The sequence below is a fragment of the Dendrobium catenatum genome, unplaced genomic scaffold (assembly GCF_001605985.2).
Source record: "Dendrobium catenatum unplaced genomic scaffold, ASM160598v2 fragScaff_scaffold_938, whole genome shotgun sequence".
Taxonomy (NCBI): domain Eukaryota; kingdom Viridiplantae; phylum Streptophyta; class Magnoliopsida; order Asparagales; family Orchidaceae; genus Dendrobium; species Dendrobium catenatum.
Genome location: NW_021319400.1, coordinates 26,695 through 39,418, shown reverse-complemented (window position 1 = coordinate 39,418; position 12,724 = coordinate 26,695). Strand labels below are relative to the sequence as shown.

At 34.7% G+C, this 12,724-nt stretch overlaps 1 protein-coding gene across 1 annotated transcript in view; it reads left to right on the top strand.

The window, feature by feature from the left end:
- The window catches only part of LOC110102564 (trafficking protein particle complex subunit 8), a 67,851-nt gene extending 58,884 nt beyond the window's left edge, over window positions 1-8,967 (top strand). Inside the window, exons 22-29 of the mRNA XM_020830968.2 lie at window positions 3,631-3,813; window positions 3,896-4,006; window positions 4,275-4,439; window positions 4,535-4,693; window positions 5,239-5,472; window positions 6,538-6,699; window positions 8,007-8,110; window positions 8,200-8,967. Of these exons, the coding sequence (XP_020686627.1) occupies window positions 3,631-3,813; window positions 3,896-4,006; window positions 4,275-4,439; window positions 4,535-4,693; window positions 5,239-5,472; window positions 6,538-6,699; window positions 8,007-8,110; window positions 8,200-8,749 (1,668 nt within the window). The 3' untranslated portion in view covers window positions 8,750-8,967. The remainder of the gene's footprint in view (window positions 1-3,630; window positions 3,814-3,895; window positions 4,007-4,274; window positions 4,440-4,534; window positions 4,694-5,238; window positions 5,473-6,537; window positions 6,700-8,006; window positions 8,111-8,199) is intronic.
- Window positions 8,968-12,724: the final 3,757 nt, after the last annotated feature.

Here is a 12,724-nt window from a genome sequence, read left to right as displayed (position 1 = left end):
TATCACTAGGTGTAATTTGACTCCATATAAAATTTAATAAAAATATGCAATGATCAAAGAGGTCATATGAGAATTCACCTATTGACTACAAGTCTAGCATGAATTTGCAAGTGATGTGCTTGTTGGTACTAACCAAAAAGAAATTTTTAACAATTGTGAAGCGAGTTTACCCCGATGATGGCCGTGTTATCTCTATTGCACACGACAACTATTATGAACTGTTCATAGTAGCACTTGTCTTAGGTTTCGTGAAAATGACATGCAGGATGAATTAATGAGTGCTATTGGCTAGTTGCTTGTTTGGCTCTAAAAATGGAAATCTATTTTGATTATCTTATTTAAAAGCCTTGGCTCAAGTGGTGTTCTTCTTGGTTTTTATTTTAGAGTACTCGGGCACCAATTCTAGAGACGTAACTATGATGAATTTCTCAAAATCCACATATTGATAAAGGCCCATCTAATAAAAAATATGGGATAGATTTTGTTAAATTCAAAGAATCAAGGAGGAAAAAGACTTAATTTTATTATACAAAATTATCCTTATTTATAGATCTATTTAAGATGTCTTAATAAAGAAACAAATAACTATAGAATTATGCATTATTGATTTAATATAATCCTTCCTAAACAGACTCCCAAATATAGAAGGAGATCGGCATGATCTAGGTGAGCCTCTCGCGGATCCCCATGTTGGTCGTGTGATCAAGGGCTAAGGGATGGCTGAGATTTATTCGGGTGATCCAAGTGAGCCTCCCACTGATCTCCATGTTGGTCGTGGAAACAAACTAAGGGAAGGCTAGGATTTAACACTCCCCTCAAGTTGGGGAATACAGATCTATCATTCTCAGTAAGGTAATAAGTCCAAAAAAGGTAGAGTTATCAAGTCCCTTGGTAAGAATATCTGCAACATCGGTTTCATCATTTTCCTGCGCCCCATGCATCTTGGTTTCACCTTCAATAAACTCCCACTGCTCTTTCTTTAGGAGTAGCACCTCTGCATCAGCATCATATATAATTTTATGCATTCTTGTACTTTAATTAAAAGAATCGACAATATCATCATAAAACCTATGATCATTTGGCCACCAATTTTTTTATCTTTGAACCAACAATTGTGTCATCCAAGCCTTTCTTGCACTTCCGTGGTCTAGAAGCCTCTTGTACGCCCTGAGCACGCTTCCATCTTGATTTTGTTTCAACATCCCGAGCTTTTGAGAAGGTTTGTCTGGCAGCATCCCATATGCCGTTTAGCAGTAGTCAGGAAAATAAAAGTATCACTAATTTTTTGAGACACGAAATTCCACAACCATGACATAATAATGGAGTACGTTTTATCCCATGTTAAAAAAATTAGGATCTCCTTTTTTGCTCCTACTCCAAGGAGGCGATTCAACTTTCCTTTCCCTTTCAAGTAAGTCTTCACAAATTACTACTACTTCAGATAGTTCTTCTCATTTAAGCGATAGAAAAGTTGCATATTTTGGAGATCCCCTCTTCCTTGATGCACCATAGATCCTCAATTTGGTCAACACGCTCTGGGAGGAATTCATTTCAGCATTGTGGTGCCAAGTGATAGGAGTGAAGGCTATTTGCAAGATCCTGGATAGCAATGAAGGCTTCATGGAATTTTACCCTTTGAATTCTGACAACGACAATGAAAGCTGATTCTTGTTGAGTAGATCAGGAACTATAACAACTCTTGTTTGGAGGCGGCGCTTCTATTTCGCTCAGTTCATATGCACGAATGGGTTTTCACGGCTGATCTTCTTGCCGCATGCGTTCTTTCTCATGTACGTGAGAGAGGTTCCTTTCGTCGCACGCATGATCCTATCCAGATGCACGATCCTTCTCTGCATGCTGCTGCACGTGAGATTCCATCTCCGCTTTCTCTGGCCGCATGCACAATCTCGCCTAGATGCAATGGATGTCGCCATTATAGATGTACGCGAGACTCTTGTCTCAACTTTCTTTGGTCGCACGCATGATACAGAGGGCACTAGAGGCTCGACTCTCGTTCGATCTCTGTCCAAGAAGCAAGGGAAATGAAGGCCGCTCCTCTCTGCTTCCTCCGATTGGTATATCTCAGGGATCGAAGGCGCAAGGTCCCGTCTCCTCTATATGCAAGATCTGCCAATGGTAATGACAATGAAGGCCGGTGGTGGGACAAACTGATTATATCTCCTTAGGCTCTGATATCATGTTAAATTCAAAGAATTGGAGAAGTAAAAGACTTAATTTTAATGTACAAAATTATCCCTATTTATAGATCTATAAAATATGTCTTAATACAGAAACAAATAACTACATAATCATGCATAATTGCCTTAATATAATCCTTCCTAAATCAGCCACCCAAATATAGAAGGAGATTGGTGTGATCTAGGTAAGCCGTGGGATCACGGGCAAAGGGACGACTGAGATTTAACAACGCCCACAGATCCCCATTTTGGCCGTAAGATCAAGGGCCAAGGGATGGCTGGAATTTAACACTTGTTTTTCTGATTCATTTTTTCAGACCCTGTCACTTAATGAGTACCTACGATGCACATACATGGACACGACGACACATAAACGGGGCACATCAATTATTGATAATATAGGATACGGACATGGGTTGGACATGATATTATAGTTTTATATTTTAAAAATAGTGTATAAAAATTAAATAATTATAATTTTAAAATAATTTAGAAATAATAAATCATTTAACTAGAATTTGAGCTTAAAATGATTAATATTAGGATGTCGAGAGTCGGGCGTTGATGTCATTTATTAGTCATCGAGAGAGGAGATGATAATGCTGTCGAGAGTCAGGAATTGATGTTATGAAGTAAATATTGGGCGTCAATGTTAAGAGGGCATTTATTGTCGATGTTGAGAAGGCGTTGGTTGTCGATGTTCAGAAGGCGTTGGACAAAGTTGAGATATCTAAGTTGTGGGTGTAGAAATTGCTAGCATTGAGTATCAAATTTGTATTTAAGATACGTGTTTAAAACAAAAAATATAAAATATTTAAGATACGCGTGTCCAATTTGTATTTAATATTTTTTTAATTGAACACGTTTTCGGCGTGTCCGACACGTGTTGGAGGAATGTCGGATGCGTGTCGTGTCGGATACTTGTCGGACACTGCACACCTCTTTGAAGAGAAGTGTTGGTGCATCATAGATGAGTACATGCTTTAGAATATTCTTTAGTGGATTATTGGAAGCATAATTCGCATCCTCATACTTTGTATTTGCAGAATAACCATCAAGATGTTACTCTTCATTGATGGAGACCTTGCTTTGTTGGATATTCAATATAACACTGGTTTTTATTTTTTAGCTACTCCTGGTATTGAGTGCATAACGTGATATGCTGTGGTTTCCTATGATATTAACTATTATAAATCATTAAGAGCTATCATTGTCTTATAGCCTTCTTGTCTTGTGAAAATGCTAGTGATTGAACTGCCTTACATGTTAAATCCTCAGTAAGTTTGTATTGCACTTGTTTTTGAAGCTATGTATCTTCTCCAAATATGTAAAATCACAGTTCTATGTTCAAAAGCCAGTCTTTTCCAAGTATAACACTCCATGATCATGTTTACCTAGTGTTCTAAAATAATTTATCAGTTTTTTTTTTTAGATACAACTTGATGCTACGCCAAAAATAGAAGGAGTGCTGAAAGTACTTGGAGTTAGATGGAAGTTATCTGAACTTGTTGTTGGATATCATTACTTTGAGCCTAATATGAAAATGAAACATAAGAAAGGAAAACGAGTAGCCAGGAATTCTTCTGGGGGAATTCTTAATTTTATTGTCATCAAGGTTGTTGCCTTTTTCCTGGCTTTTAGCTTTCTTCCTCCCTTTTTTAAGAAATGAAAAGTCAATCAATCTTTTTTCTCTTCAGGGTCTGCCAAAACTTGAAGGATGCATCCACAACTTGCCTGGAACTACATTTGCAGGTGATTTTAGGCTTCTTAGGATGGAGCTCAGAAATCAATCAGAATACTCTGTTAAGGTATGATTGACATCTCTGAGTAGGTCTAGTGGCCTCCTAATATTTCTCTGCTTGCATAGAAGCCTCTATAATCTTAGTACTCCCATGTACTAGTCAATTAAAAATTCTAAATACTTGTAATATACTACATTATAAGTGCTGAAACTGGTGAAATTGTTTCTCATTGGTTTGTTTTCCTGCTTCTTTTTATCGGACCCTTTGCATCTGTTTTTATTATTTTATTTTTGAAGATTAAGTTTGGCTTAATAGGACATACATGGACTTGCAGAACATGAGAATGGCAATCAGTCATCCGAGATTCTTGAGTCCAGGGAATTTGGAAGACTTTAACATGGATTTTCCATGCTATCTTGAAAAGCAGAAATTTTCAAAAAGTATGGAAGCTCCGGCTAATGCTCAGAAGTTTAAGAACCTTTTGTTTTATTTCCCCAATGTGAGTAGGAAAGGGGATTTTTTTTTTCTGTTGTATTATATTTAATTGGGCATATTTATTGTTGGTTTAAAAATTGATCATCTTTCCCTCTGCAGGATGTGACTATAGAAGGAGGAGCTGCATTTTATTGGCCTCTCTGGTTTCACGCTAGTTTTTCTGGAAAGATTTCCTTATATCTATCTGTATATTACGAAATTGAAAGTTGTTCTAGTGACATGATCTATAGGACATTGCGTATGCATTATGATTTGGAGGTAATAGCTTATGAACTCTTCGTAATATTTTCTTTTTTCAATTTTTCTGGAACGAGCATAAAAGAATGTTCAAATTATGGTAGTGAAATCATAATGATTACGAAAAACTTTTTATCATGCATTTGCCTCATTGAAAGATGTTGATTACCTTTACATTTTATTAACCTATTTTAATTACGTAATGATCTCTTTATCTTTCTTAGATGATTTAATTACAAAAAAAGGAATCTTGCAGGCGATTTCTAAAGCTAATTGAACCACTTTTAATTCTTTAATTTTCGTCTAAATTTGTATTTTTGTATTAGGGACATTGAGATCATAACTATTGATAATTTGGATGGTTGTAAGTTTTGTAAGGATCCATCCTTTTAGTGATATTTATACCCTAGCTTGATGGTCATTTCTCATCTTTATAATTAATGGTATGTTGTGAATTCGGTACTTTTATGGTTCTCTAGGTGTATTTGGAGGTCCTAGTGCTTCCTTATTGAAAAATGACGTTATTAGTCATTAATAACCATGTCCGTATTTTTTTCTTCTTTCAGGTTTTGCCATCATTAGATTTATCAATCCATATAGCTCCATGTCCATCAAAGTTACAGGAGTTCCTTATGCGGATGGATATCATGAACAGGACAAGTACAGAGAGTTTCTCTATGCAACAGTTGTCATGTGTTGGCGATGAGTTGGGTATTTCAAGGCTGCCTGCAAATGAAACTATTAGCCCTTTAAAGGTTTTACATGCTGGTCAAGCTTTATCTTGCTTCTTTAAGCTGAAGGTATGTGAACCCTAATATAAAGACATAAGTTTGAACTGAGAATGACAAATGGCAAGTGAAACAAGGTCTCTGGTTTTAGGAGGACAATTTTTTTAAAAAATGTGATACATTAGTGTTTTCCATGTCAATTAACTAGTGTCCTTGAGTTCAACATTAATGTCATTTGGTGAATTTGTGCTTCTCATCTGCAAGGCATTAACAGAAATGCATCTGGAAAAGAATTTAGATATATATTTTGTTGTGTGTGAATTGAAGAGGTAAGTTTTAAGCAATCAGACAATGCTATGCAATTTAAAGCTTTCTAAATGCTATTCATCAGGCAATCCTCTCCTATGGTTATTCTTCCTCCTCTTGTACTTGGTCGTCGATGTTTTAGGTTTTTCTCGTCATCCTTCTTGTTATGTACCTATTGAAAGCTCTGACCTCTCACGTAACACACTCTATTCATCAGGCAATCCTCTCCTATGGTTATTCTTCCTTCTTTTGTACTTGGTCGTTGATGTTTTAGGTTTTTCTCGTCATCCTTCTTGTTATGTACCTATTGAAAGCTCTGACCTCCCACGTAACACACTCTCTCCACTGCACAGTAACACATTTCCAAGCTGCGCTATTTATCATCTTGTAATTGCATTATTTTCTTCTTTATTTGGTTCTCTCAATCATTGCAAGCTGTGATTAGCTTACGTTTATTCACCCTCCTACTTTAATTTTGTTTTAGACTACATTGTAAGTTCGTCATTGTTCATGCTTGCAGTTTCTTCATTGTTCCATTGGAATGCACTCGATTAAATACATCAACGGGTCCCTATACTTTGCCTTTCTTTTTAATTGCACACTGTTACAGTAATAATGGTAGATTTATGACATGAGCCATCTTTAAGCCCAAACATTGGGAACCCTGTAGGAAATAAGCTTCAACTATTCATTTTTATCGGCTGTTTTTATTCTACAAAAGCATGTGTATTGGCAGTGCAGAACATATTCCTTAGTATTTTAGATTTGTTTGAAAGCATGTTTCTGGTTTGAACTTTTTTTATCATAGTTTTTATTGATCTCCTTGTTCAGGATTGTAGTAAAAGCTTTGAATATGAAACTGGGCTTGCCTTTCATGGAAAAGATGAAAAGTTGGATGCTCAGGGCAACGGAAAAGTTCTGATTGATGTATCCAGATCACCTTTTCTGGAGTTTCACCAACAAGAAAGATATCACCAAGGAAAAACTGCCGAGGTTTATATGCTCAGCATTCTTCTGTTCTTTTTCGCCTTTTCAGAAGCTAATCAACGGGAAAAAGTGCTGGTTTTCTATTGTTTGCTGTAATTTCTGCTGGTTTTTGGTTCTTCTGTTCACACTAGCCTGTCCAAATTTGTGATGTTGGTCACTAAGATTCAAGGCATTGGAAATTAAGCCAGGGTTTTGATAGGAAATACTTGATTTCAAGTATTTCCAAATCACTTCTACAGCAAATCTCGATGCAAACTGCTGTTCACAGCAGGAAAAACAGCAAAACAGTGGGAAAAACAGGGAAAAGCTGAGAGAAAATTGGAAGAACAGCTTGTATTTTACTGGTAGAAGAATAAAATAGCAAGATACAATTGATCCTCAATTCGAGAGGAGGATCATTCTCTCCCAAATCTCTGGCAACGCCAAGAGCCCAAAGAAAACCTAAATCTAAGAGATCTCAAATTTCAGCCAAATTCAAGATACTCAAACCCTAGAAAAAACAACTATTTAATGCATACAAATCAAAAGGAATTCCCTAAACAGTCCCTACATTCAAATTTCTCACTGAAACTCCCCAAAAATCCTTCCTAAAACGCTCTAAATGAGCGGTCGGGCCGCTCGTTCTGGCGGAAGCTCCGCCTGTTCTGCGATTCCGCCCGTGAACCGGTCCCGCCTGGACCGGTTGGACTGGTCCAATGGACCGGTCTAACAAGTTTTTCAGCCATTCTTGAAAAAGAAAAGTAAAATGATAGTTTTTTTTTTTAGCTTTGAATTGATCGAGTTCTCATTGCAAGGTTTATCTTTTGGTGAAAGATGTTGCGTTCAGTGTTATATCTGTAAATTTGGATTACTTTTGTAAATCGTTCTTAATCCTTGGTCCTACCAACATGGCATCTCCTGTAAATTAATTTTTTTTCTAGGTTTTTTTTTCAATAATTTTTTATTTTAACTTAAAGTTGCCTATTCATAGGCTTATGTGTCAAACTGAAGCTTTGTTCGGGACAGCTTTCTTTCTACTTCTTAAAGCAGCTTTTTAGTATAAAAATTTAAAATTTTTTGTACTAGAAGGCTGCTTTAAGAAGCAGAAAGAATGCCGTCCCAAACGAAGCCTGAGTTTGTTGTCTTATACTAGTTTCCATTGTGTTCACCTCATCTTTCATCCGTGGTGATTGTTCTATGAAGTACTCATAGCTTCACAGTTTCATTATATGTTTACAGTAAAGCAAAATTACCATTTTTATCTTCACATCCCATCATATATCTATATATCTTTACTTGCTTGCTATATTGAGCTCCATTTTTTATTTATATAGGGAGGTATTAGCAACATCGACTTCATCCTGATTTCGGAGCTCCATGATAGCAGTTCTACAGGATTACACCCAAGCATTTTATCCTTTCATGCATGTCACTGCAGGCAAGTTCTAAGAACTGAAACACTTCTCGGATCTAAGCTTCTAAGATCTTTAATGAGCTAAAACAAACAATTTTTTTCATGTTTTGCAGCATCACTAACGAGATACCTTTATGGTGGCTTATGGAGGGACCTCGAGTGATGAGCCATGATTTCTCTGTTTCCTTCTGTGAGATTGATCTTGAATTAACAATCTGCAACTGTCTGAACGCTGAAGTTTCCATTAGAATCATCACCCATGATTTCATGCCCGAAACAAAGCTTTCAGATTATCTAATTTCTGATTCTAACACCAATCAAGGAGGGTGGCATAATGTATCTTTAGCGAATGACATAAAAGAGATCTCAAATGTTCAATCTGAGAAGTTATCCTCATCATCTTCACAAAGCATTTCTCCCTTTATTTGGTGTGCAGCAAGCTCTACTTCAGTCAAGATGCAACCTTTATCTACTGCTAATGTTCCTCTCAGAATCTGTATTTTCTCACCTGGGACATTTGATCTATCGAGTTATGAATTGCACTGGAATGTACAGTCATCCAGTCGGTCTGACAAAGGGCGGCCCGGCGACGATGCGACGAGAAGTTCATCTGGTATGAGCCGAGGACATCCATTCTACCTTACTGTAATGCAATCTCACTAAGATCTGTAGATATGTTTGTCAGTGACCAGTTTGTTATTTCTTTATAAATGAGTGATAGTAGTCAAGTGCTTTTGTAAAGTATGGGTTGGTGAGCTTCAGAAATTTTGTGAATCGCTCATCCTTTCTATGGTTTTTATAATAAAAAAAATATGAGCATGCAGAAAGAATGTAGGTGGAGAAAGAATGAAGAATGAAATTAGAAATGTTAATGTAAAAAATATTGAGAGATTGCCTACAAACAAAGTGAAATCATGATAATGGATGGGACTCGCAAACAAATATGCAATATGTAGTATGGCAAACAAAATGCTGTCATGTTGAAGAGATTATTATGCGCGGACACTGGATGGTCTGGAGACCAATTAAAATACGTCACGTCATCCAGTATATAACATTACCTAACTTAGGCACCGAGCAAAAAATGATATGGCGTATTCTGGTTGGCCTTCGAACGGTGTCTGATGTCCGCACAAAATAATTTTTCATGTTGAAGGTGATGATGGGCCAAATGATAATCAAATTAGATGGATTTAGAGTTCATTCGAGATATTATTTTACGTAATTTTTTAGAACCAAAATTTTTAATTTAAAAAATTTGTAGTTAAAAAATAAGGAAGTTGTTCCAAATAAAATTTTAATTTTTTTTAATGAAAAATCAAGTTCTGCAAAAGTTGGGTGATAAACATAAAACATTTGTATTGCAAGCAATCATCATAGCTAAATTATCTTAGTGATGATAAAAGCCTTATAATCATATACCGATTTTGTATAAGATTGAGAACTAATATATAAGAAATAAGAGTATAAAATATGCAGAAACCAATGGTAGATTTGTGGTATATTGTATTCTTAGCCCAATAGATATTTATATAAGCACTCAACTTTAAAATGTTAATGAAAATAAAAAAAGCCTAAAAAGAAGAGAGATTATTTCACGTGGTATGTCGAACTCTAATAAAATATTGACATATGGAGTGGACACGTGAATATTCAATTGAATCTATTTTTTACTTTATATATTTAATGTGTCGGTGGAATTTTAAGCCAAGTGCATTAAAACCGCAGCCAAAGAGCAGGTAAATCATAGTCAAACTGCAATAAAAAATCGTGATAAAAGAGCAGTCAAGGCTCAAGTAAAGTGCAACTAAAGTATAGATAAAGTGCAAGTAAAGCGCAAAAAAAAATAAAAATTGTGCAACCAAAGTGTACTCCAAGTGTTAAATTTTAAGTGGATGTTCGAACGTATCTTTACGTTCGGACTCCACACGAAATAATATATCCTAAAAGAGAGCTCGAAGGTAATGGAAAATGTAAAGAATAGCAGCTTGATGAACATTAGTAGACTAGGATAAATTGGCTGATAATGTGCACAACATTGGCACTATCTAATTGTCTAATGGTGAGATAAATCAAGCTACCAACACAAGTATAATATAAAGTGGAGTTGGTTAAAAAGTATACTATATTGTTAAATATGAATAGTGGACATTTTTGTAATAGAAGCAAAAGTCTACTTATAAATTATATTATATTGTTGAGAGAATTTTGTTAACAACCAATCATGTTTTATATTTTTATATTGCTTAATAGACCCATTTGATTTGATTTTGATTTTATACACTAAATGATAACCAATTTTGCTTTCACCTAATGGTGGAGGTTTCAACTCCCAAGCATTTATTTATTTTTACAATGGAGAAAATTTCTTAGCCATAATTAATTGTCAAAAGATATTAAGAATTATCTCCTTATAAGATGAAGATAAATCAATATTGGAGGTTGTAATGTATAGTATTTCTATTTCAAGGAATGTATAATAATAAATACTATAAAAATAAGACTTAATCTAATATTTATTGTCTAATATCTATATGATAAAAATGTCAATGGCCAATAATTTTAGCATAAAATTGTGGTATGATGTTTTGATTTTTTTTTCATTTGTGTACATCTTTTACATAATTGTGCACTTGTAACATTCAAGAAATTGTTTATTTTTTTATGAAAGTATTCATGATTTTATATAATTTAAATTCAACATTTTAACAAAAAATTCTATTTTTCTCATCCTTAAATCAGTAAAATTTCAATTTATATTCTATAATTATCTAGAAAATGATGTAAATAGTTGAGTTGTTGCTTTAAACTACATATAGAGTTGTAGCAACATAAGGTAAATGGTATGTAGATGTCTAGACTTATTGTTCTTAAAGAGAGGTGTTAAAATATAACCGTAACATATAGAGTTGGGAGTGATGGAAAAAACAATCAATCAATTTGAAATAATCGAACTCTTTGAGAGGGCCAATCAATATCCCTTCAACCAACTCTTCCTTTTTTTTCTAGTTATGTAACTTTCGAGGGCCTTAATCCACTTGTTTCTCCTAAGGAAGGCTAAAGATGAAAAAGAATAATAGTTGTTCCATTGTGCTTAATTTTGGTGGTAATAACACACATTGGAATATTTGAATTTGCGTTGATCATGGGGCTGAGGTTTTATGAATTTCTCTCATAGGAGAAGGTTGAGGAGAATATCACAAGCAGTTGATTGAGAATTACTTGGATTGTAATAAGAAATTCAAGAAAATTAATCTTCAAAATACCTTCATGAAGTGAACATTAAGAGAAGATATTTGGAAGCTAAATTTATGCTTTGCTACTGATGGGTTACTCTTCAATCATGAAGGAATAATTTTGTGTTTATTAAGATGGTAGCAATGGTTGAGGAAGAGGGCTTTTTTTTTTTGGCATACCAAATTACCAATGAGGAAGAATAACATATGATAGATAAAAGTTAAGTGTCTAAAGAAGTAGATGCTTCACAATAAAGGAAATATTCTAAAGGTGGAGAAGAAGAGAAGAAAGAAAATCCCAGCTCAATTCATTGTTAGTGGATTTATTGTCTCATTATCATGGCAAATTATTTGGTGCGGAGTTCGGACGTGCATTAGGTTCGGACTCCACTTAAATTTGTACACGTGTATTACGGACACATGGATATTTACTGCACTTTTTGTGATGAAATTTTTTAGAAATTCAAAACGTATAATTTTTTGCTCTTTTTCTGCGCTTTCATTTTTGTTGTGTTTTGTTGCCCTTATGCTTTTGCTGCGCTTTTATTGTGCTTTTATTTTTGCTACCCTTCGACGAAAAATAAAATGACCTAAAAAAATTAAAGCGCAGTAAATATCTTTACACGTGTACAAATTTAATTGGAGTCTGAACATAATGCTACGTTCGGACTCCGCACCAAATAATTTGCCTATTATAGTACTAAGCTTATGAAGTCATTTCAAAGCTCTAGAAAACCTATGATGAATTCCTTAGTGAGAAAATTTCTAAGGACGCTAAACTACCAAAACAACAAAGTTCTCACAAGCATGAATTTTTTTCCACCACCCCTAGTTAATAAATATTTAATTCATGCGCTTTATTATATTTCAAATGGTTGTTTAGGTTAACTAGTCATTATATTATTTCCTTGTAGCTGATTGTTAACCACTTAACCCTATTCTAGTGCATAGAGCAGATTAAGAAGACTTTGGATATAAAAGCACTTGTAGAGTTGTAGTATTAAAAAAAAAAAAAGACTTTTGATATGCCTCCAAAAAATACATCCAATCAAATATGAATCTCGATGCGATATTTAAATTAAAGCCTTCCAAACATTATTTTAGCCATGATTTTGGCAAACTTAGAGTCACATTGAACATCATCATCATGAGATGAACTCAACAAAATCAAAAGTGATTCAGTTCGACTCCAAATTAGCTCAAATCGAACACTTGTAGTATAATCATAAACTTCATGATATTCATTGAAGGACCAAATGATCTCTAAATCACACTTATAATTAAAATGAGCATCTTAATGAGAGAAATTCAATGAGCTTAAGACCACTCAATTATGAGTTCTTAAGGCACTTAAAAGCTGAAAGAATAGCTTATGATCAAGAGAAACCATATGAGCCATTTG